The sequence below is a fragment of the Mrakia frigida genome (assembly GCF_051309035.1).
Source record: "Mrakia frigida strain ATCC 22029 unplaced genomic scaffold BDY24scaffold_25, whole genome shotgun sequence".
Classification (NCBI taxonomy): Eukaryota; Fungi; Basidiomycota; class Tremellomycetes; order Cystofilobasidiales; family Mrakiaceae; genus Mrakia; species Mrakia frigida.
This window is the reverse complement of record NW_027481256.1, coordinates 18,434-41,640: the sequence shown is the minus strand read 5'-3', so window position 1 is coordinate 41,640 and position 23,207 is coordinate 18,434. Positions and strand designations below refer to the sequence as shown.

The window sequence follows — 23,207 nt, the reverse complement described above, 5'->3', positions numbered from 1 at the left end:
TCCCCCCCCCCTTTGCAGACCTCCTCCTCCCCTTCTTCCCAGGCTTTGGCACTTAATCTCCGCTTGCTGAGCTTGTCTCAGGAGAAGCCGAGGTGAAGAGCAGCGTGATCTACAGTGGTTCCCTCTTGCTTCCTTGCGTAATAGAAGGAGAAGAAGGAGGAGGAATCCAAGCAAGGCACTCATCGAATATCAACTTCGTCGTCCCTCTTTCTTTCAGGTCCGAACAACGTCACGCTTCTTCTCTTCCCTCAACCACCACCTGAGCGACAATTTTGCCACCTCGTAGCTGAATATACCCCCTCCCCTTCCCTTCCCTATGGATCTATCAGAAAACTTCCAACCGTCCCCGCCAGCTCCTTCGACCGCTCGAACGAACGTCAGCACTAAGGTCGCCCGTCCTCGACCTTCCCGCTCGTCCTCCTCTTCCCTCCTCCTCTCCCGTTCCCCTCCTCCTCCTCCTCCTTCTCAAACCTCCAGCACTCCTACGTTGGATCGATTCCAGCAATCTCCCAACCTCGATCAACGAACCATATACTCGAAACCAGAGATCACTCGTCCTCCGTTCTCCTCGAACCGTTCTTCTTCGTCGACGGGAGGAGGAGGTCGAGTTCGAGTCGGAATGCCCTACGAGGCTGAGGAGTTCGATCCTCCCGTCGACTACTACTTCGAAGGAGACAGCGGGAGCAGTACGAACGGGTCCGTGGGAGGATACTTTGCCGATCTACAGCTCGAGGGAGGAGTCGCCCAACCTCCTCCTCTTCGCTTCACTCCTCCTACGCACCACCTCCCTCCTCCCTCGCCAAGCTTTCACTCCTCCTCCAACCTCCCTCTTCCTTCGCCTCTCACCTTCCAGTACGCACCCAGCTTCAATCCTCACCGTCACGATTCAGGCTGGAATTCGGTGAATCCTTTCGCGTCTGCCGCCGAGGGAGAGGCCAGGGACGAGGACGACGGGAGGAATCTCAGCAGCTCGACGTCAGCAGCAGGATTCTCGCTCGTCGTTTCAACCGAAGAGGGCAGAACTCCTCAGGTGAGCTCAAACGTCTTCCTTTCTTGCTGAAAAGGGAAGGCTTCTTTCATGGAAGCCCGACCAAGCGTTCGGTGCCGTCGCTTCCAAGTATCAGGGGGCTGTTTTGATTTGACCTGAGGCTGACAGACGACGACGACCCTTGTTTCTCCGTTCTTTTCACCGCAGGCCTGTCAAGCCTGCCGAAGTAGGAAGTCCAAGGTGAGTAGATTAAACTTCTCTGGACAAAGGCTCGGCGCGAGAAGGCTCGACCTGGAAGAAATCAAAGGGTCGAGGAGGTTGCACGCGAGGACGATGGGTTTCTCTTGGTTGGAAAGACAGGTCAACTGAACTTTCTGTCTTCCTGTTCTTTCTTCTTAGTGCGACGGCAACGCTCCCTGCATTCGATGCGAGACCCGAGGAGTCAGCTGCATCTACGTCGCTCGGTCTCCTCGCACTCGAGGATCCAGTTCGAAACGCGGTGGAATCGTTCGAGAGCCTACGGCCTCGTCCCTCTCTTCCTGCTTCACCACCGTGCCTCTCGTCCATCCTCCCACCTCCAGTCCAGCGGTCGGATACCCCAAAATGGAGCGAGGAGGAGGGAGGAGGAGAAGCTCGGATGGAGAGTGGGGAGTCGTCGTCGGTCCTCGAGGGTTCGCCAGGAGGGACACCGAGTCCAGGAGCTCGCCAGTGGGAGGAGAGGGATCTCGTCGAGGTTCCAAAAGGAAAGATTCGGCGGGGTTGGGATCGCCGTTGGCTGAGGCAGCAGGAGGGGGAAGCGAAGAGTCGCGTCGTCGTCGACCGTCCACGGATCCGTACCCCTCGCCTCGACTCCCCACTCCCATCGCATCGTCCCACCACGCTCCTCCTCCTTCCTTCAGCCACTCGCAGTCCTACCCAGCTCCCGTCGCCTACTCGAGCTTCCACTCCTACGACACTCAAACCTATCAACCTCCTCCTCATCAGCAATCACTGCATTCTCACTCGATTTCGCAAAATCAACCTCACCTCTCTCACCACTACTCTCCTCCCCTCTCGGAGCACCAAACCCACTCCCTCAGCACTCGCTACTCTCCCTTCGCATTGCCCATACCCCTTCATCAGTACGGTTCCACTCCTCCTCTCGACCATCACTCGCTTCTGCTCGACCAACCCTCGGACGCGTCGTCGTCGTCGTTCGCCGTAGGAATTCCCGCTCCCACCTTCCATCACCATTACACCGAACCCTACCAACCTCAAAGGATTCATCCCGAGTCTAGGAGGACGTCGTTCCCCAGCGTTCAAGCTCCCTCGTCAGGCTCGCACCTCGGTTTCTTCCCTCGAGTCGTCGAAGAGGCGGAGGGGTTGGCATCGTCCGTCGCTGCGAGAGAACCAGGAGCAGCTTCGCCTGGAGTGGGTGGGGGTTGGGAGGAGGGGAAGTGGGAGGAGTTGAGCTATCGAGGTTGAGGGAAGGAAGGCTTGTAAAAAGGTGTTGTAGGTGTGTCGTTTCTGCGAGTCTCAAGCCGACGCGTCTTCTTTCTCGATCTGACGCTTTTCCTCTTTCCCATCGTCTCGACCAGATATATAAGGATCGCTCGTATTTCTCATCATTACTTGTACCGTTACATGAGATTCTACCCTCACTGTCTTATCGTTTCACTTCTCCTCTCGTCGTCCGCCATCGTCTCGTCCGTCTCCGTTCTTTTTTACGCCCCTCTCTGTCCGTCTTCGATCATCATCTCGTCTCTCTCTGCACGCATTTCTTGGGTCTTCTTGGGTTATCTTAATCTCACGTACACGGACTCTCTCTCGCTCCTCGGACTCTTCTCCCATTCGTACTTAACGTCTAGCTATCACGGAACCATCACCCTGTAAAATTTATGGCTTTGGGTTTCTCCTTCTTTCACGAAAGGAAGATCGAACGCTCCCCGTCGAGCAGCTCGGCTGGTCGAAGGAATGAAGGCAAACCTATATCCGATTCCATCACTAAACTAAACTAAACGCGTCCAAGTCGAGCGAAAACGTCGAACGTCCAAGCCTCTCCCCATCAACCCAGCCTCACTCAAAACAACCCCTCCTCCTCACCGCCTCTCCTCCCCACCCTCTTCGGTGCTGGCGCGTCGGCAGCGTACCCCATCTCGGCCTCGTCTCCCTCTCCGAACGCTCCTCCCAAACTTCCGTAAGGATCGTTGTTCCTTCCCTCCTCTTGCTCGTCGTCGTCCTCGTCCAAAGGGTGAACGGTAGAAGCTTGAGATTGACGCGTGGGGAGGGGAGGAGGAGTGGGTCGAGAAGGAATGGAGGGTGCTGAGGGAGGAGGAGCGAGAGAGGCTGCCGGGAAGCCGTTGGGAGTTTGGAGGTGACGACGGGTGCTGTTAAGAAGACGAAGGAACAGAACGAAAGAGTAAGTCGAGTTGGTACGGCGAGAGCGAGAGGGAAGAGAGAAGAAGAGGAAACACGGGACGAACGAAGCATTGAGAGCGGGAGAGTCGGGGAGGTATCGATCCTTGGCGGTTCGGATGAACGTGCTGCTTCGCTTGTGGTAGATACTCGAGAGAGTTCCGACGTGAAGCAAAAGCTGATCCAACATTCCTCGATCCATCCGATCCGTCTCCGTTGAGATCGCAGGCTTGTCGGCGAGAACGATGTCTCGAGCTCCTTGAGGATCCGTAGAGAGAAGTCGCCAGTACATGAACCCCTGGAGAGAGAGAGAAAGAAGAGCAAGAGGTCAGTCGAGGGTCTTGAGACGAAGCAAGAGGGAAGCGACGCGACTCACTCGATCTCGAAGATCTGGGTTCTCAGCCTCCTCAGTAGCCATCTTCAGAACCTTGGGCACGAGCTCCTGTCCTGCAGTTGGACGACGGATGAAGAGCTTGACGGTAGCGGTCAAGAGAGCGAGTTGGACCTGCGAGAGAAAAGAAGACGATCAGCTTTTGAAGGTTGCCCAACTCGACGCGACGGAAAACGAGACGTACCTCCGTTGGCTCCTCCAAGAAAGTGTACAAGAAGTCCTCCAGCAGCTCCTCCGAGTTCTCAATCCTATCCGCGTACTGTCCAATGATCCAAATCATCGCTGCCTTCGCCTCCGGTTCGTCAAGCACGTCGAGGTTCTCGCAGAGCGTCCCGATGATGGACTCGTACTGGTTCGGGTACCTCCTGAAGATGTCCTTGATCACGACGACGGCCTCCTGAACGACGTAGGTGACCTTGGTTTCGATGAGCTGGAGGAGGACGGTGATGCAACGGTCGGAGGAGGAAGGGATTTTGATGGCGAGTCGACCAATGGATCGAACGGATTTTCGAACGAAATCAACGTCGACTTCCGAGGCGTACCTGTGAAGTAAGAAGAGATGATAGTCAGTATCAATCGAGATGGTAAGAAACGGACGAGGGAGTAGGGCCTCACTCTTTCAGCTCCTCGAGGACCTCTCCAAAGTTGTTGTCCCTCGCCAGTCGATACATGATCTCGAGTTTGGCCAGCTTGACGTAAATCGGGTCGTTGTACTTGCAGAAGAAGACCTTGACCTCGTTCTGAAGGATCGCTGGACGACGTTGAATGATGAGGAGAATGTTTCGAAGAGCGACGTACTGAACCTCAGGACCGGACGAGAGAAGCGTGACTGAGGAAACGAAGGCGAGAGGGTGCGCGTTAGCTCAACTTTGGAAGCGGAAGTGATGATGAGGAGGACTGACCTAGAGGAGGTCCCATCTTCCTCTCAAGCGATGCGATGACCTTCTCGTCTTCCATGTAGTTGAGGAGGTAAAGAATGACCTTGACGGTGGTGAGAACGACGGCGGAGTTAGAGTGTTGCAGTCGAACGGAGATTCGTTCAGCCAGGGTTTCGGCGTCGAGAGTGGTGAGAGGAGTGAAGGAGAGGAGAGAGTCGAGGATGTAGATCTGTCCCCATCTGAAGACAGTGAAACGAAGCGAAGGGATTGACATGAGCTCGGAGTCGACGACGAGAAGAGGCCGAAAGGAGGAGACTTACTCTGAACACTCTCCCAAAGCAGCCACAAGCTTTCCCGCTACGGTGATGTTAAGTCGAAGAGCGATCTCGTCGCTCCGTTCCGAAATCTCGACGAGGGCTGCGACAGCGTTGGCGACGACGGTGGGATTCGAGTCGGCGAGGAGATCTCGAAGGAGAGAGATGAAGGAGGAGCGTTCGAGGGTTTGTCGACCAGCGGTTGAGGAATAGAGTTTGGCCACTCTGTATGAAGGAAGCACTGGTCGGTATTTCGGCATGCGAGAAGGAGGAGTAAGAGAGGAAATGAAGAACCAACGAGATAGCAGCTGTCTTCCGAACGTAGGGATCCGAGTCCTTGAGTCCGTGACGAAGTGGGTCTACTACGGCGGCAATCATGGAAGGGAGAGGGATGGAGGTCATGGTTCGAAGAGCGAGTGCTCGAATGAGGGGATTGCGATCCTCAGAGTCCTGAGCAAGGAGAAAGGAGGAAGTCAAAACGAGGCACGCGTCAGTCGAGAGATTGGACGAGGGTCTCGCCGCCGAAGTAGAGAAGGGACGAACGACAAGGAAGGATTGGATAGCATGAGCAGTATCCTCAGGCTTGGCTCGACCGTAGTTGATGAGGAAGAGGTACACCACTGCGAGACGGAAGGAGGGCGGAAGGTCAGCTTCAGGAGGTGAGCTCAATCGACGGACGAAGCTGAACAGAGAGAGGAAAAGAAGGATGGGCTCACTCTTCTTAATCTCGAGGACCTGTATAGACATGCACTGAATGATATCCGGGAAGAGTGGCGACACTGTGGAGTAGGAAGCGAGAGGCAGACGAGAAGAGGGAGGGAGGAAGGGAGAACAACGGAGGAGGGCGAGGGGAAGGGACACGATTGATGAGCTTCAGACTCCTTCTTTCGGGCTCAAAGTTGGGATACGAAGGCTAGAAGATGGACTCACTGTCGTTACCCATCGTCATCTGAGCGAGGAAAGGCCAGAAAGAAGCAAGGAGGAGTCAGTCAAGGAGGAAGGGAGAACTGAGGGCTGAGGAGGACGTGGTGAGCTCGACTTCCTTCCTTCCGTCGCCCCATCCTGGCTGAGAGAAGCTCCTCTGTCAGGATTAATAGAGCCGCGAGAGCGATGCCATCGTCTCTAGAGGCTAGCCAGCGTTAAGGCTCACTCGAATCCTCCTAGAGCTCGTCGTCCTTCCTTCCCTCCCTTCGTCCGTCCGTCATCACCTCCCCTCTCTCCCTCATCCTCCTCGCTCCGACAAAGACTCCCCAAAGGTTCAGCCATCTCCCGAGTCGTTCCCTGGTCCCTTCCTCGTCACTTGGTCACCTCGGAGAGCCCTGCTATGCCTTTGAACCATCGTTCCATCCCTCCTTCCTCCCCATCTCCGCCCTTGAGCTCCTTCCTCCTCCTCCCTTCCTTCTCCTCTCCCTCCCTCTCTCTGTCCTATGAACTCACGTTGGCGACGATCTTCTTCAGCACCGTCTTCTTCTTCGCGAAGGCCTTGTCCTTCTTGCTCCCAGTTTCTCCTCCTCCTGATTGCTGAAGCTCGGTTCGAAGCTCCTGGATCTTCCCTCGAGCTGAACAAGGAGCAGAGAGAGAGAGAGGTCAAGGTCAGTTCAGCCGAAGCAGACGTCCGCCCTCCTGCTGAGAAAGAGCCAAACTCACTGAAGAACTTGGCGTCTGTTCCTCCAGACATTTTGAAAGAAGAAAGGTCTGAGAAGGTTGAGGGAAGGGAAGGGGAGGGAGAGGGAGAGAGATGCAGTTGAGGGCGAGGAGGTGAGGCGATTCAGAGGAGGTCAAACAAGGAGGAGAAGAGGGAGAAAGATCATGTTTATAGAGCGCAAGAAAGTGCTATCTAGCTACGTAGGTGAGAGCAGAATAAGTAGAACCCAGGCGAATACACAAAAATGAGCCGAAACAGTGATGAACCGACGAGGAAAAACGGAGCTTCTGCCCGAACTCGACGCGTCGATGAAAGCAACCTCGCAACCCTTCTAACCCCTCTCCGAACCCCAGACATCTTCTCTGACCCAACCAAACTAACAGTTATTCCCATAAGAGCTCGCTCCAGTCTTCCTCGTAGTCCCAGGATGGACCGAGAAGAGCCGGGCCGGAGAGCGACGTGTCCTTGCGACAGAAGGCGAAGCAGGCGTCCTAGGTCGTTCGAGATTCAGGGATGATCGATGCTGGGAGAACAAGAGAGAGAGAACCTGAACTGAGAAGAGACGAGAACTGCGAAAGCAAGAAGGGTGGGGATATACGAGTCAGTTTCGTGTCTGCGTGTGGATCGCGACGAGACGGGAGACAATCAGAAACGACTGAGAACGTACGTAGATCTCCTTCAGGACCCATTTGTTTGGACAGATTTCTTTCAGGTTGGCATGCTGAAGGATGTGGCGGTGAATATACTGGAGGGACAAGAATGAGAGTAAAACGAGACGTCAACACGCGTCGACTTCACGACAGACATGTTGCGCGTTCCCCTCGTCCTCCTCGACGAGACTTCCGTTCTGTAAGAAAGCTGCTTTGAGGCGAGGGTACTGCTCGTGTATTTGTTGACGAATGATCCAAGAGGTGTAGGATTGAGGGACGGAGGAGAGAGGGTGGGTTTTGTTTGAACTCGCACTCGTCGTCGTCGTTCTTTTCGTCTTCTACATCTTCCTCGGACTCATCTAAGTTCTCCTCTTCCCCCTCAGAGTTCTCTACAGCCTCGAGCTCCTCCACCTCCTCCTTTCCCTCCCACTCGAACTCGTCGAGCCGGTCGTGAACAATGAACCTCGATCTCTTCCTTCTTCCTCGCAGGAGGTGAAGGCGATGTCGATTTCTTCTCTGCCTCGAGAGTGTTTGCAAGGCTGAGACGAAAAGGATTAGGTTGGACCGAGGAGGGGCGAGAAATGAAATGAACATCGATGGTGGCTGTTGGAAGGAAAGGAGGGAGGCGTCAAAAGGCGATTTCAGGGTCTCGGATTCTTGTTTTGCTCCCTCTCTTTTTTTCGAGTTTATCTTGCTGAACTCAACCGCGATGGCCAGGCTTTCGAGTCGCAACGCGAAAGAGTCAGCAGCTCACGGGAGTATAAAGTGAGAGGGGAGTGTTCACTGGAAAGCAGATCTCGATGGCGAAGTTCGAGGACGACAAACACGCGTCGAAGAGATCGTGTTCCATCCCTTTCCTCTCCCTCCGCTTCTCTTTTTCTTTCCCAAACAACCCCTTTGAAAAAGTACACCAACTCCCATCCGAGATCGAAACAAACGAAAAGACACGACCTAGAACTTGAACTTCTCCTCCTCCCTCTCCTTCCCCTTCCCTCCCTTCTTCCCCGACTCCTTCCCAGCTCCACCCTTCGCCCTCTTCCTGCCCATCTCCTCCGCCACCATATCCGAGAAATCCTCCTTCTGGATTCCCCCGATGGACGACGAGGCTGACCGCTGAGCTTCGTACCGAGCGGCGAGGTCTTCCTTGGAGAGTTTGGCGAGCTCCTCCGGGTCGAGGGAGAGATCGACGGTTCCTGCCTTTCGCTGTGAGGGAGAAGAGAAACGAGAGAGAGGGTGGAGGGGAGTGGAAGAAGTAGGAGTTAGTTGGGGGGTTCGAAGGAAGTTGGAGGATGAAAGCAGCGGCGACGCTCGAGGAAAAGAAAGAAAAGAGAGGGAAGCCAAAACGCACCTTCGTCCCTCTCTCCTCCTGCCCCAACACCCTCGGTCCCACATTCCCAGCTCCATGCACATCGTAACCCCTCTCGCTCCCCATGAACCCTTTCACGTTCGTCTGCCTCTCCTCGATAACCTGGTACAGCTGCTTCGGCGCCGCAGGTCCCGCCGACGACTCGACGCTCTCCGTTCCCGCTCTCGACGAGAGTTCTCGTTCCTTTCGGATGTCGAGGAACTCGGGAGTTTCGAGACCTCCGGGGACGGTGGAGACGATGGATTGGGTTCCGGAGGGGGTTTCGAGTCCGTCTGCTGGTGGGGCGGAGGAAGGGAAGAGCTCCTCGCCTTGTTCGGATTCTTCGTCGGATTCTTCTTCGTCTTCGTCTGTGGAGAGAGGAAGAGATGAGAAGGAGAGGGAAAGATAAGAGAAGGGAGAAAAGAAGATAGGTCAGCGTTGAACTTCACGTCGAGACGGAAAGAAAGGGACGAAGAAAGGGAAAGGACGAGAGGCGCGACGAACCTTCCTCCTCCGGCTCGAGCTCTCCCCAGAGTTCGTGGTCGATAGCGGTAGCGTACTGGATCGGAAAAAAGGGTGAAGGACAGTCAGTATCGGCCGCTCGAACCGACTCGAAAGGTCTGCTAGAGACGACTCACCTCCGACTCAACAGGCGCCGCCACTCCAAACACGTCTCCGTAGATCGGTCGGTTGTACTCATCCACAGGAGGCTTTCCCCATCCTCCAGGGTGGAATCCCCACTGAGCTCTGTATCACCCATCACCCAAAGCACGGAAAGGCAAGGTCAGCTTCGAAATAAGACGACACGGAACGCGTCGAGCCGAAGACGGAAAAGAAGAGTTGAAAACACTCACCCAGCAGGGATAGGAGCGTTCAACCCAGGAACCCTGAGGGAAGGATAACTTGGTGGGGGGCCGAACCGTTGCATAGCGATGAGCCAGGGTGGAGGAGCGAGGGGAGGGATGGAGAGGGCTTCGATGAGTTCGGCGGAGAGGTCTCCAGGTCGTTTCTCCTTGACGTCGGCTTCGAGCTCTTTTCCTTCGTAGTACCTGTGGGATCGAAAACAAGACGGAGAAACGGGTCAATTTCGATGAAGTAGGGAAGGAGAGGAGCTCGAACGAGAAGGGAAGGAGGACGAAGGCGAAGGGACGTGACGACGAGGACGAGAAAACGCTGAAACTCACACCTCTCCGAAAGCAGACATCTTGGGCTTGGTCTGGAACCTGAAGAAGGCGTCGTGGAGCTTCTGGTAGTCGATGTCGATCTTTCCCATCTTGGGTTGAACCCGCTCTCGAGTCTTCTGCTTGAGCGATTGATCCTTCTCCTTATCCTTGATGGCGTCTCGTTGGGTGGCGATTCCGGTGTCGGCGATGTAGGCTATAGATGGACACAAGGTACAAAGTTAGCTTGGAAGAAAACGTGTGAACGGTGTGAGGAGAGGCGGAGGGAGGGAGAGAGACGCACAAGGAAGTTGGAAGGGAGGACGTTCCATTCCTCGCTTGCTCTGGAGGTAATCTCGTTTTGCTGACCAGTGACCGGGGACGGGGATGGTGCTGTGGTAGAAGAGATGTCGAGCGATGTCAGCTCGGTGCTTCTCGAGGGACTCGAGGGAAGGCAAGACTGGGAGAGGAGACTCACTTCCTGTAACTCTTGAGCTCAACCAACAACCTCGGATCCCTCGCTGTCGGATCTGTCCATTCGATGACCTCGGGATGAGAGACGAGAGTTTTGAGATCTGCCACCGTCAGACGCTGAGAAAATACAACCACATACAAAGCAGCAAGGTCAGCGTCCAACGAACGAGGGACGGTCGAAGTAGGAGAAGGGAGGAAGGAGAAGGAAGCTGAACAAGTTGGACTCACAGCAAGCTTCCTCTGCTTCTTCTTGCTGATCTTCTCCTCCTCTTCATCCTCGTTCTCCTCGTCCTCGTCCTCGTCATCCGAATAGATGACCTCTCCCTTTCCAGACTTTCCGTCTCCTCCGATCCCGTCGACCTGATTCAAGCGAAGGCGAAGGAGAGAGGTCAGCTCTGCACGAAAGAAACGAGCAGCGTTCTATAGAAGTAAAGGGGCGGAAGACACACCTCCGTAGCAGCTTCCGGCAGTTGGAAGCGTTCAAAGATAGCAGAGAACTGAGCGAGAGCTGGATCCGACGGGTCGAGGTTGGCGAACTCGTCGATGGGAGAGGACTCTTTCACCGAAGAGGAGGGAGTCTGTGCGGAAGGAAGCGACAAGCTACAGTCAGTATACGTGCTTCTAGGTGTGCAATCGAGGTAGTAGATAGTGCGTGGAGGTGTTGCTGTCGACGAGGAGAGGAAGGGTCGAGGACGAGCTGGAGGGAAGGAAGGAGGTCATCTCGCGACCTCTACTGTCTTCAACCCGTCCCTGTTGAGTCCATAAGAACAACCAAGGCGGTATGGACTGTCCTATGGTCTCTCCCAATCCTTGTGGAGCTTGGATGCTCCCTCCCAAACCCTCCAAATCCACCTTCCGACCTCCCAACGTCAACGTCAACCTCACCTCCCACGACTCCTTCCCTCCCTCCTTCTCTCTCCTCCATCCTCCCCTGCCCCCCCCCCCCCCCCCCCCCCCCCCACCTTCTGTACCCCCCAACCAACAGCACGTCTACGTCTCCTCTTGACTCACCTCAAGTTCACTCTCCATCTCACTTTCCGTCTCGGTCTCTGCACCCGTCGTGCTCCCTTCGACCTCCGTTCCAGCCGAAGCCTTCTTCGCCTTCTTCTTCTCCCTCTTGAGTTGATTCCGAGAAGGTTTGGAGGACTTCTTGTCAGAGGCAATGCCGTTCGTTTTGGGCGCGGAGGGGGGAGGCATGGTGAGGAAAGGGAGACGGAGAGTGGTGGTCGTTGGAGGGGGAAGGAGGGGGGAGGGCGAGGCGGGAAGCTGAAGGTGAAGCTGAAAGAGGAGGGCGGAGGCAAGTTGAGTTTTTTGACCACGACGAGCTCTTTTTGCAGATCTTTCGTGCAAGTGGGTTGGGAGACCTGTTGGAGGATTGGTGAGATAAACGTGTGAGGCTTTTGTTCTTGAGGGAAGAACGAACGAACAAAGAGAAGGCGTCGAGCTCAACCTTTCTGCCTCCTCCCTCCGTTCCCTTCTCCTCAGCTTCCTCCAGTTCGCTCAACCTCGACTTCTACGTCCTTCGAACACTCTCTGGTCCATTTTCAAGCTCATCGGCTCGTCGGGTCGCAGTCTTGCCCGAGCAACAGTGAGAACGAAAGACGGCGAGAGGATCTCGACGTCGCTCCAATCTCTTCCTCCGCTCCATCTTCTCGTACAGCAAACGACTCACCCTCCAGCCGTATGTCTTCTAGGAGCTGAGCTCTTCTTTTTTTCTTCATAGACTGAGCCAATCCTTTTTCGCTTCGGTCCCTGCCTCGCTTCGTTGAAAAGGATTGATTCGGAGACGCGTCTTGTCTCCTCTCTTCCTCTCCTGCTGCCTCAGACTGCATCGATCCCACGCCAGCTTCACACCAACACACAAAAGGCATTGTTCCTTTTTGGACATCGAGCTATTAGTACCCTTCTCTCCTGTTGGAGAAGCCGAGCGTCCCTCGTTTTCCGGATCCTGAATCGCGTCGCGTCCATCTTCCTCCCTCTCTCCTGCCTTCGATTTTTTTGCAGACGACTCCAAAGTCACAGCAAAAGCTTCATCGCGTCTTATCCTCTCATTTTTAGTTCCAGCGAAGCTCATCAAGCCTGTTGTGGCATGGCTTCGAGGAGGAAGACGTGCGTTCGGGTCGGTCGTGAAGGAACCCTCCCTTTCCTCTCTTCCTCTTCTCGTCCCTCCTTTTCTCATCACCCAACTATGTTTTTTTTTTCCTTCTCACATTATTATTCATTTCCAAATCCCTTCTCCTTTGAAAATTCTCCCCCAAATCGCCAAATCTCCGCCCATCGCAACCGTCGCTCGACTCGATTCGTTCGAGCTCGCTCCTCCTCTCCTTCCTTCTTTCTCTTCCTCCATCACCTCCTTTTCTCCTCTCTCCTTCTCTTCGGCCCGTCATTCTCTTCTGGCCAGAGGATCCCCTTTCACCCAACTCAACTCAAAAGCTCTCCTCACCAGCTCAGCTGCCAGCTCAACGACCTTGAGCTCGAGCTGCTCTCAGCCCTCGTCCCTCACCTCAGCTCTCCTTCTTCCTCCCTCCCTTCGCTCTCCTTCCCCAGCTTCGCCCCTCGTAAACACCCATTCGGCCCTCTCGGTTCTTCAGCATGGACACCCCTTCGATCCTGTCCTCCCTCTCGCCCTTGATCGCGATCGTTTCCTCTCCGGACGTGGACGCCATCTGCTCAAAGAACGGACTCAACAATCTCGCCGAGGTGCTGAGACCTTTTGAGAAAGGGCTGGAGAGAGGTTAGTAACCGTCTGGATCACTTGAGACCCTGTTATCTCTGTGTCGGGCTTGTTTTAAGGAGGGTTTGGGGTGGGGAGGGAAGCAGGGAGGGAAAAAGGGTTTGAGCTCGAAGCGGCCGAGAGGAAGAGAGGAGGAGGCGATGGGAACGAAGGAGAGGTGTGGACCGAGATGAGCGGAGAGAGAGGTCGGAGCGTCTGGGCTGACTCTCGGTTCGGTGCTCGGAGTTTTCTGAGATAAAGAGGAAGGGAAGAGGAGAAGGGAAAGAGCCGATGCGAGCTCGACCTCACCTTCCCCTTCCTTCCCTCCCTCCGAGCTCACACCCACACTCTCCTCCGTTCATCTGTTCCCCTATCTTATCTCCCTTCACTAACCCACCCTCTCTCTCCCCACCCCACCCTCCGCAGTCTCCCTTCGAACCTCCCAACTGGCGACGCTCACCGCTCCAACCTTCCCCCTCCGCTTCACAACCCTCGACGCTCTCGAACGCGCTCCCGTCCATTCGCCGGCAACCGACCAGACCGATCTCGTCCTCGATGCCATAGGAGCTATCATCTCGAAGAGTGCGAAGAAGTGGGAGGAGGAGGTGGAGGTGGAGAGGGTGGAAGGGGTGGAGGGCGTCGGGGAGAGGTATTTAGGGAGTGAGTAGGGACGAGAGAGAGATGAAGGGCTGGGAGAAGAGCTGATTTGTTGTTTGTTGTTTGTTGTTGTTGTTGTTGTTGTTGTTGGTGGTGGTTTGTAGAGAGCATCGAAACCTTGACCCCTTGGTACGCAACGTTCCGAGACGTCGTGCTCAAGACGAGACCGGTCTCGGAACACGAAACGTTCAACCATCCTGTTGCTGGTGAGCCCTCTCCCACCACCCTCCTTCTCTCACTCTCCTACGTCCCCACCCAGCCTTCACCCACCAAGCTCACCCACTTTTCTTCTCGCTCCACCAGTCATCCTCGCCATCTCCTCCTCGAACCGAGACCCCATGAACGCCATGGCCAAACTCTACGACCGGCTCAACCAATCCAAGTTCTACGGCCAACGACCCTTCATGGACCCGAGCGTGCTCAGGTACTTTGTCGTCGTGCACGACGTAGGAGGAGGCGTGGATCTGGAGGAGTGAGTGTGTCAACGAGTCGTTGAGTTCGTTTTCGACGCGTCTCGCTTCTGACTCCTCTCCTCGTTCTTCTTTCCCTCTCTCCCCTTCCCTCCCCTCCTCCATCCTTCACCTCACCAAATAAAACAAAACAAACCTCCTCCTCCCGTCGTCGCAGAGCCCAAAAACTCCTCTCCTCGATCAAACGAACCTACGGCCTGCACTGCACGCTCCTCCCTCTCAACTCGCTCTCCCCAACCCTCCCTTCCTCGCCGTTCCTCCACCAGCTCTACTCCAACCTCCCTCCTTCGGATCCGACGACCGTCCTAACCAATACCCACCCTCCTCCTAGTCCGATCGATCCGCCGTCGACGCCCGTTCCTGTTCCCGCACCCAGTCCGAAGAAAACAAAGCGGGCGGAGGGAGAGGATCATCCGCTTGGATTGGGGAATGAGCAAGAGCAAGAGCAGGAGGAGGAGGAGGAGGAGGAGAAGGGAAAGGAAGGGGGGGAGGAAGAAGGAGAGGTGTGGTTAGGGGGGAGATTGACGGACGTGGACGTGGGGAGTTTGAGAGGGTTCGTGAGGGAGATGGCCGTGAAGAGTTTGGTGCCGTTCATGGAGAAGAAGGTTGGGGAGTGGAACGAGTTGGTGAGTTGGCGAGAGTCGTTTAACCGAAGGGTTTGAGAACTAAACAAAAGAACTGACGCTCGGTTCCGTCTCGTGTTTGTTCGTTCGACAAGTTCGCCTCCTCCCGTCGAGGCCTGACGGGTCGACTGTTTGGAGCAGGGAGGAAGTTCTTTGGATCGTCGAGACCGGCTAGTCCTGCTGCTGGAGGAGGTGGAAGTGGGACGGGTGGGCTGGCTGGGTTCAATGTTTCGAAGGGGTAGTGAGTGCTTGAGCTTTCTTTGTCGATTCGAGACGCGTCGAAACGAGACTCGAAACTGACGCGTCTATCTCTCTCTCTCCCTCCCTCCCTTTCCACCTTCGTTCCATCGTCTCTTTGCTCTCATGTCTGTTGCTGTTCGGGCTTTCCTTTCATTGCAGCTACCCCCATCAATCCGCCGAAGCCACCTCCCGTCGACTGGCCGACTTCGCCTTCGTCCTTCGAGACTACCGGTTCGCTGCGTCCGTGTACGATTCGATCAGGAAGGACTATGCGGCGGATAAGGCTTACAGATACCAAGCTGGTGCGAACGTGCGTCGTTCTTCCTCAGACTGCCCGTCTTCGAAGTCCCTTCTCTTCCTCGAACGACTCCGAACTGATCTCCCTCCCGCTCTTCTTTCGCTTCGTAGGAAATGTTCGGCCTCTCCATCATCATGACCACCCCTCCTCGAACCCGTCTCGACGTCGATCCTTTCCTCGAACAAGCCGTCCTAACCTACCAATCTCGAGGAACGCTTCAACTCGACGCGATGAGATCGACGCTGCTTTACTACGAGGGTTACAGGACGATTGGGGAGTGGAGGAGTATGGGGCCTGCGCTGTTGAGAGCTGCTGGGGAGGTGAGTCTTCTGAACGAGTTCGAGGAAGGGTTGGAGGAGAGGAAAAGGGAGGGCAGAGGGAGAATCAGGCGAGAGCTGATTCGAGCGTCGTTTTGGTTTTTCAAGGCGGAGGAAATCCCGAGTGCGATTCTTCTGGAGCAGGCTGCTCTGGCGGATTTGAGGCTGCCAAGACCTGCGATGAGGAGGTACGCTTTCCATCTCGTCATGGCTGCTCAGAGGTACGAGAAGTGTGGACAGGTGAGTCGTCGTTTCTCTCTCCCTTCCCGTTTCTTCTGTTCCCTCTCGTCCTAAACCTCCTTCTGACGAACGTCCTTTTCTCTTCTTCGCCTCCTCCGTCTCGTTTCCCAGAAATCCTTCTCTCGCCGCTGCCTTGAACAATCCATCCTCCTCTACCGAAAACAAACCTGGACTCGAGCTCAAACCCACGTCGAACACGCTCTCGGACGCCAAGCCTACACCATGGGAGAGTCGGATCTGGCTGTGAACCATTTCGTGCGGCTGCTGAAGGGGGAACAAGGGGCGTTCTTGGAGGATTTCGTGTTGGCTTTTGAGGTGAGTCGCGTCGTCTTCCTCTCCTTCCTTCCTCCTTCGTTTCGATCCGAAACTGACCTCCTTCCTTTCTTTGATTTGGGTTCTTCGCTCGCAGCACCTCTCGACCCAGAACCCAGAAAAGATCGCCACCCTCTCCGACGAACTCCCTCAACCTGTGTTCGATCAGAAACGAACGTCGATTCGGTCGTTGAACGGGACGAGCTCACACAAGGGGACGGATCCGAAGTGGGCTGAGCTGCAGGAAAGGTTTTTGGAGGTTGGGTACCCTTTGTCGAACGGTGGGGAGTCGAGTAGTAGCAGGAGGAAGCCAAGGGAGTTGCTTTATTCGGGAGGGGAGAACATCATGTCGGTGGATGGTGAGTTGATTCCTTTCGTGCCCTTTCTCTATCGACGGTTCGAAACTGACTCGCTTTCGTTTTCGCTTTTCCTTCGACGTTGAACAGAACCCTTCCTCATTGAACTCGTCGCTCACAACCCTCTCGACGCGTCTCTCAGTCTCGGAAACGTCACCGTCGAAGCCGTCGTCGTTTCGAACGACCACTCCTTACCCAAGGTCGTCCCCGAAGGAATTGAGATAGAGGTCGTTCCTGAGATCCTACTGGAGCCTGGAGAGACTCGTCGAGTGGGTTCCTCGTCCCTTCTCTTCTTCGAAAACTAAATGCTGACCTCTACCCGTCCTCTTTCTCAGATCTCCCTCACCGTCAAAGCCTCCACCATCCAAACCATCGAATTCACCCACGTCATCTTCGCCTTCCACAAGCTCCTCCCCTGTCGTCAACCTCTCGTTCGACGAGGCAAACGTCTCCACGCAACCAAAGCCCAACGACTCACTCCCACCTACGCTCCCGACACTTCCCTCGACGTCTCGATCCGTCCTCCTCGTCCGAACCTCGCTGTCTCGCTGGATGGACTGCCGCTTGCGCTGGGTCAGGGAGAGTCGAGTACGGTGATGATCGAGGTGAGAAATACCGGAGGAGCGGCGTTGAGGGATCTGAGGGTGTTGGTGAGCGATCCGAGTGTGCTTTCGGTGGGAGGAGAGAATGGGGACGGTGGGTCGAGTTCGAAAGGTGCGCTTACATCTCTGCATCTCTCCTAACGAAGCTGATTGAGCTGGCTTTTTTTTCCTTCGTTTCGCAGCTTCAGGAAGCTCGTCTCGACTCTCGATACCGAACGAGCTCTTCGTTACTCGTCCGTCCGAGGTTGATCTCCCCAACGGTGCTCTTCAGCCAGGAGAGACCCTCTCCCTTTCGGTTCTCTGCCACGGCCAGTACCTCGGTGCTGAGGAGCTGCTCCTTCTTTTCGTTTACGAGACTTGCGTGAGCAACGTCTTCCCTCTTCGTCAACCAAACGACTCGAACTGACCTCGTCGTCTCGCATTTTCTTCACAGGACGAGTCAAGTACGACGTTCTCCTCGACCATCGCCCATACTCTCAACGTCGAGCCAGTGGTGCAGGTCCACGCTAACCATCGTCCTAGTAGCTCTCGTCCTGGGAACCATTTGCTCGCCCTCGAGGTCAGTCGCGTTGAGTTGACAGGAGAGGGACGGCTCGAGCTGACTTTCGCCTCCTCCCCTTCGTTCTTCCAGGTCGAGTCTTTTTCGTCGGATCCTGTTCGGATATCTCACGTGTCGGCACTGAGTCCTTTGTGGGAGATATCGTCTCCTGGGGGTCGTTCTTCGTGAGTCTCATTCGAGGTGCTGTTGCCCTTGCTCTTCGATCCGACGACTGAGCGTCTGTCCTCTTCTCTTCCTTTTCAGCGCTTCGAATTTTCTCCTCTCGACCAACCAGTCTCATCGATCTTTCCTCACCATCTCCCCATCATCTCCGGATCCAACTTCACCTCGTCAAGACATGCAGTTCACAGCAACCAAACTCCAACGACTCCTCGCAGGCTCAAGCGTCAAACCTTCCCTCCCCTCTTCGATCAACCTTCTACTTTCACCACCACCAGAAACCGACTCGTCGTCATCACTTCCTCCCCTCCTCCTAACCTCCAAACGAGACTCCCGACTCTCCTTCCTCTCGTCCCAGTACCCTCTCATCCCTCCCTCCGACCTCCCTCACATCTTCCCTCTCTTCGAACCCCGCGACCTCGACATCCTCCTCTTCTGGGAGATCCCATCTCAAAGCCGATCAGGGTATCTGCTCGTGAGCGGGATGACTCCTGGACCAAGCGAGAGCATCTTCCTTGGGTTGGAGGTGGACGGAGGGAAGGGAGAGAGGGTCGTGAGGAGTATGTTCGAGGCGACGGATACGGCTAAGAAGGCCTTGGCTAGTAGTGTTCTTGGTGGACGATTAGGGTTGGAGGAGGATCCGGTGAGGGTTTCGGTCGTTGGGGGCGAGCAGGTTGGGTGGGATTTCGGGAACGGGTGAGTTTGATCGTTCGACGCGTTTCGATGTTCTGTTGTTTTGCTGACCTTCGAACCTTGGTTCTTTCCCCTTCAGACCTTGCCTCGTTCCAGTCACCTTCTCTATCGCCAACACCTCAACGACTCTCTCGACGAAGATCACTTTCTCGATCCAAGAACCACCTCCGTTCGTCCTCTCTCGCACCCTCTCCTCACTTCGCCTCCGAACCGCCCATCCTGACCTTCTTCCCATCCTTCTTCCTTCACAGAACCAGCCTCCTCCAACCCTCCTTCGCCGGCTCTCTCAGCCATCAAGCCATCATCCCACCCTCTTCCTCCTCCCTCTTCAACGCGTCCTTCGTCGCAGCTCGTCCGGGAATCTACAACGTCGCTGGATGGCATCTCGCTGTTGAGACGGGTCAAGAAACGAGCGTTGTAGACGCTGGAGAGGGGGATGAGGACGGGTGGAAGGGAAGGAAGTGGTTCGAACAGGTCCCGAGGGAGGAGAAGAGGGTGAAGGTGTTGGAGGAGAGCCCGACGACGGCGCGTCGGAAGGAGGAGGGAGAAGGGTTGGTAACGGTGGAGGCTTGATCTCGCACGGGTAATGATATATAGATTCGGTTCAGATGCGTGGATATGTAGTTGAAACGACGAGGGTGTCCTAGGATTCCGAAGGAAAGGGAAAGAAGAAAACGAAGAGAAATGGCGGGCTGCTCAAACTCGTTCCTTCACAACGAGTCGCAAATCGATGAACTAGCCACATCGGCATCCAAACTATCGGTACAAACGCTACATGCTCAGCGATTTTCCATTCCAGCACCATCTCAGCACCATCTCCGCCTTCGCCTCAATTCTGTCGCCTCTCCCGTCCAAACCCAAGTCGAGAACTCCCTTCGCCGCTGCACCTCCTTCCTCCGAGCCCTCGACCTGAGTTGAGTGAATCGTGCGGGCAGTAACTGAGGAGCGAAAGGAGGGCAGCAAGTCGGAACGGTGGGAAGAAGGGTGGGCTGAGAGACGCGTCGACGGAACCTCGAGTTTCCCAGCCCTCGAAAGATTTCTTTTCGGGCGGAACGAGTTTGAAGCATACCAGAGCTGATTCGATCTCGACCCTGCAAGCCGCAGACAGGAACTGGGAGGAAAGGAGAGGGAAAAGAGGAAAGGAAGGGGAGGGGAGGTGAGGCCCGCAGGTGGGCTCGAAAAAGTCTTCTCGTTGTCTCCTTCCCCGTTTCTCTTCCCTTTCCCTCAGCCTCTTCCTCCTCGACAAAGTGCGTTAGACCTTTGCTAGCACGTTCAAGTCCATCCGGTTCCTGCACTCTATACGTTTACTGACAAATTTGTCTCGTCCTTCTCCCTTTTCTCCTTCAAACTCTGCGTTCATCCTCGTCCCCTCTCCCTCTCCTCTCCTTCTCAACCTCACCTCACCTTCACCCTTCCTTCCCTCCCTCGTCCCTCTGGCCCTACCTCAAATCTCAACTCGTCCACTCCTCTACCTTCTACTGGCCTTCTCGCTCTCATCAGAATGAAGCAGAACGCCGGTACGTATCCATACTGGTCTCGGTTCGACGAAGGAAGGATTGAAGGAGGAGGGAGGAGTTGAGCTTGGGCATGGATTGCTTCAGGCAAGGGGGAAACCATGCCGGTTTTTCGAGGAGCAGGCGATGGAGAGGAGAGGGATGTACAGGAGGGAGCATCTGGCTTGTAGAGGGAGGATGGTTGGGGAGGAAGAGAGGCCATGGAAGGAAGGGAACGATTCATCGCTGGAAGAGCCAACACCAACCTCTCTCCCTGTCCTCCCACACCTCTTGGTCGAGCTCGCCAACCTCACACATCACTGTCTATCAACCCTACACCCTACCCTCCATCATTCGAGCAGGACCCTTCGTCGCCAGGATCCTCTCACCTCAACCAAAAGGACCCTCCCTTCCTCGTCTCGAACGACCCTACCTCACCTCGCCTCTCCTTCCCAAACACCAACTCAAAACAACCACACATCCGTCTCCGACTCGCTCTTACGGAAGGATCAGTTCTGATCTTGCCTCTCCGTCCTTTTCTTCTTGCCCTCTGGAACAGACATCCACTCGTCCCGACGAAAGTCCCGAAAGGCTCACTTCGATGCCCCTTCCTCCATCCGAAGGAAGATCATGAGCACCACTCTTTCCAAGGAGCTCAGGGAGCAGTACAACGTGAGTCCTTGTCTCGAGTGCTCGAAGTGGTGGTAGGAGTTTGGGCTGAGCTTGGAGGATACAAAGGCAGGAAGGAAGGAAGGAGAAGAGAGCTCAAGCTGACCTCGTTCCGTTTTGGGTTTTACTTTCTTTCGACAGGCCCGAGCCCTCCCCATCCGAAAGAACGACGAGGTTAAGGTCACCCGAGGAAAGTACAAGGGAAAGGAGGGAAAGGTCGTCCAGGTTCGTCTTGATTTCTGCTTTTGTTGAGCTTCATTGGGAGGAGAGGGGGATCGAGGACGAGAATCGCAAAAGCTGACCTTGTTTCGTCCTTCCTTCCCTTCTTCCTTCCTCTATCACCACACTTATCGCTCTCCCCTCAACTCCACCATCACAACAATCACCACTCTACCTCCATTCTCCTTCGCGTCGCCAAATCACCCTCTCAAACGAACCCTTCGCTTCTGTCCTCCCACCTCCTCCTCGGTCGCCCTCCTCCTTCCCCTCCCTCGCCTCTCAGGTCTACCGAGCCAAGTTCGTTGTTCACATTGAGCGACTTACCATCGACAAGTCCTCGGGAGCCACCGTCCCCATTGGAATCCACCCCTCCAACCTCCAGATCACCGCCCTCCACCTCGACGCCGACAGGAAGACCCTCCTCGCCCGAAAGGACAGGAAGTCTGGAGAGGCCAAGAGCACCGAGGCTGAGGTGTCTGCTTAATTGTAGATTCGCTTTTTCGCTGGAACGAGGATCTGATGATGTATGGGCTACTACGAATAGAGAGAGAGGATGGGAGGAGAGAGCGAGCGAGCCACGACGTTTACTGGGAGCTTTGTGTGTGAAGTGAGCTCGAGGACGGGTTTGTTTTGAGTGGCTCTTTACACCTCTGGAGTAATAGGTTGGAGGACGAGCAAGATTAGGTCGTCAAGACGGGAAGGAGAAGGGCTCAAAGTTGAGCTTCCTCTTCTTGACCTTCAACCACGACGATCTCTCCTCCTTGTCCTCCTCGAACCATGTCTGCAGCTTCCCCTTCCGATCCCACTCTCAAACGAGACCGTTCTCCGTCTTTGGACGCATCCAACGAGGAACTGACCGCTGTCCACCCATCGACTTCCTCAAAGAAGCTCAAGTCGAGCTCGCCCGTTCCTCCTCCTTTGCGGACCCGCTCCTCTCGATACCATTTCTCGGACGGGAATCTCGTTCTCCAAGTCGAGCAGACAGACTTCAAGGTTCACCGATCCGTTCTTCGAAGGAGGTCGAACGTGTTCGCTGATATGTTCAAGGTCGGAGGAAATCAGAAGGGGTCGCTGGAGGTTGGAGCAGAAGGGTTCGGGCGGAGGAGGGAAAGACTACGAGGAGCAAGAGAAGCCTGGAAAGAAGAAGAAATGCTCGACGGTCAAGCTGCCTCAGGATTCAGTTCCGGCTTGGGAGACTTTGCTTTTCGCGCTGTCAACGGAGTGTGAGTCTTGCCGCTTGAAGAAGGACGGAGGAGTGCAGGACGGCGAGCTCACCTCCCTTCCTCTTCCTTCAGTTCGTTCGCTCTTCAATACAACACCCTCGATGATCTCTACGGTCTCCTATCTCTCACAGACAAGGTGTGTTTGTCATCTTTTCAGTCGAGTGCTTCTGAGACGCTAAGTATATCGTTTTCGTTCGTCCTTTGGCAGTACTACGAGTTCGTCTCTCTCCTCTCCGACGCCAAAGATCTCCTCGTCAAAACAGTCGACGACCTCCTCGGCCCCTCTTTTGATCGCACTGATCTCGATGATCCCGACTTGTTGAACGATCTCGATCCTAGGACGTTGGCCGATATCCTCGACTTGGGAACGAGGTTCGATGTTCCAGAAGCTCTTCCGAAGGCGTTCTACTGTACCTCCTCGCCAAAGGAAGCCCGGATCTCGCTGATCTCGTCAACGATCCCGTCCAGGAGCAGAGCGAAACTGGTTGGAAGGCCAGAGGGCTTGCCAAAGATCACCGTGAGCTTCGCTCTCTACTACTTCAGCTGCAGACTCCGAGGTAACGCGAAATCGACGCGTCTTCGTCCTCCTTTCTTTGTTTTCACAGTCGTCAAACTCTTCACCGTTCTACAAAAAGGTCTTCAACCTCAGCAGGATCTTTTCGATGAATTCAAGCCTTGGGAGCCTAGGCTCCACCACTCGACCTGCAGCGGACAGAATTGTCGCACCGCCATCAAACGAAGATGGACCACCCACTGGTCCCTGAAGCTACAGAGAAATCATCTCGACTTCAGAGCTCTTGTTCTTCTCATGATCAAGGACCAGTCTTGGGACGGGCACAAGAATTGCGAGTGGCAAATTGTGATAGATTTGGAGGAGAGAGTCGATCCGTCTTCGACCTCGAGAACTTGCCTTCGCCCAATCTTCGGCTGACCCTTGCTCTTTTGTTCGACAGTACGACGAGTCTCTTTCGCCGTGAGAAGGAACGCTCTCATCTTGCTCCTTTCTCGCCAAGCTGGTGAGCCTTTTCTTCTCGCTTCCTTCGACGCAACTCCAGCTGATGCTTCCTTTTGCTATTCTCGCTTTCTCTCAGCTTCGCCCCGCCCCTCCGTCTTTCAACTTAACGA

The 23,207-nt window shown here is 55.1% G+C and overlaps 6 protein-coding genes across 6 annotated transcripts; 4 read left to right on the top strand and 2 right to left on the bottom strand.

Annotated features, from left to right (window-relative positions):
- Positions 1-316: 316 nt before the first annotated feature.
- BDY24DRAFT_416969 (uncharacterized protein) lies at positions 317-2,452 on the top strand (the record flags this gene model as incomplete). Its single annotated transcript, XM_076643648.1, has 3 exons — positions 317-1,030; positions 1,196-1,228; positions 1,388-2,452. The coding sequence occupies 3 exons, from the start codon at positions 317-319 to the stop codon at positions 2,450-2,452; spliced, it is 1,812 nt and encodes a 603-aa protein (XP_076494607.1).
- A 490-nt stretch (positions 2,453-2,942) lies between these two features.
- BDY24DRAFT_395881 (adaptin domain-containing protein) lies at positions 2,943-6,716 on the bottom strand. Its single transcript, XM_076641373.1, has 13 exons — positions 6,613-6,716; positions 6,403-6,524; positions 5,896-5,914; positions 5,682-5,744; positions 5,509-5,585; positions 5,264-5,415; positions 4,972-5,190; positions 4,676-4,890; positions 4,389-4,602; positions 3,958-4,315; positions 3,759-3,887; positions 3,451-3,680; positions 2,943-3,354 (listed from the first exon to the last, which is right to left on the bottom strand). Exons 1-13 carry the CDS (start codon positions 6,641-6,643, stop codon positions 3,048-3,050), a joined length of 2,136 nt encoding a protein of 711 aa, XP_076494606.1. The 5' UTR covers positions 6,644-6,716; the 3' UTR covers positions 2,943-3,047.
- Positions 6,717-8,156: 1,440 nt separating this feature from the next.
- CUS1 (U2 snRNP complex subunit CUS1) lies at positions 8,157-11,476 on the bottom strand. The gene is made up of 11 exons (XM_076641372.1): positions 11,251-11,476; positions 10,689-10,817; positions 10,468-10,599; positions 10,244-10,356; positions 10,070-10,158; positions 9,790-9,982; positions 9,460-9,654; positions 9,244-9,352; positions 9,110-9,164; positions 8,609-8,973; positions 8,157-8,463 (listed from the first exon to the last, which is right to left on the bottom strand). Exons 1-11 carry the CDS (start codon positions 11,434-11,436, stop codon positions 8,212-8,214), a joined length of 1,818 nt encoding a protein of 605 aa, XP_076494605.1. The 5' UTR covers positions 11,437-11,476; the 3' UTR covers positions 8,157-8,211.
- A 2,015-nt stretch (positions 11,477-13,491) lies between these two features.
- TRS85 (Trs85p) lies at positions 13,492-19,169 on the top strand. The gene is made up of 18 exons (XM_076641371.1): positions 13,492-13,612; positions 13,714-13,815; positions 13,913-14,081; positions 14,237-14,705; positions 14,798-14,943; positions 15,102-15,252; positions 15,351-15,560; positions 15,666-15,797; positions 15,909-16,112; positions 16,207-16,468; positions 16,556-16,734; positions 16,801-17,179; positions 17,250-17,428; positions 17,501-17,626; positions 17,699-17,790; positions 17,870-18,481; positions 18,558-18,647; positions 18,730-19,169. The coding sequence occupies exons 3-18, from the start codon at positions 13,948-13,950 to the stop codon at positions 19,049-19,051; spliced, it is 3,687 nt and encodes a 1,228-aa protein (XP_076494604.1). The 5' UTR covers positions 13,492-13,612; positions 13,714-13,815; positions 13,913-13,947; the 3' UTR covers positions 19,052-19,169.
- A 533-nt stretch (positions 19,170-19,702) lies between these two features.
- BDY24DRAFT_395868 (uL24 family ribosomal protein) lies at positions 19,703-21,484 on the top strand. The gene is made up of 5 exons (XM_076641370.1): positions 19,703-19,725; positions 19,979-19,995; positions 20,531-20,643; positions 20,782-20,865; positions 21,143-21,484. The coding sequence occupies exons 2-5, from the start codon at positions 19,980-19,982 to the stop codon at positions 21,341-21,343; spliced, it is 414 nt and encodes a 137-aa protein (XP_076494603.1). The 5' UTR covers positions 19,703-19,725; position 19,979; the 3' UTR covers positions 21,344-21,484.
- Positions 21,485-21,606: 122 nt separating this feature from the next.
- On the top strand, positions 21,607-23,204 carry BDY24DRAFT_443076 (BTB/POZ domain-containing protein; the record flags this gene model as incomplete). The annotated part of the gene is made up of 7 exons (XM_076644736.1): positions 21,607-22,082; positions 22,155-22,218; positions 22,291-22,461; positions 22,551-22,599; positions 22,688-22,941; positions 23,036-23,055; positions 23,174-23,204. Exons 1-7 carry the CDS (start codon positions 21,637-21,639, stop codon positions 23,202-23,204), a joined length of 1,035 nt encoding a protein of 344 aa, XP_076494602.1. The 5' UTR covers positions 21,607-21,636.
- Between the last annotated feature and the right edge of the window lie 3 nt (positions 23,205-23,207).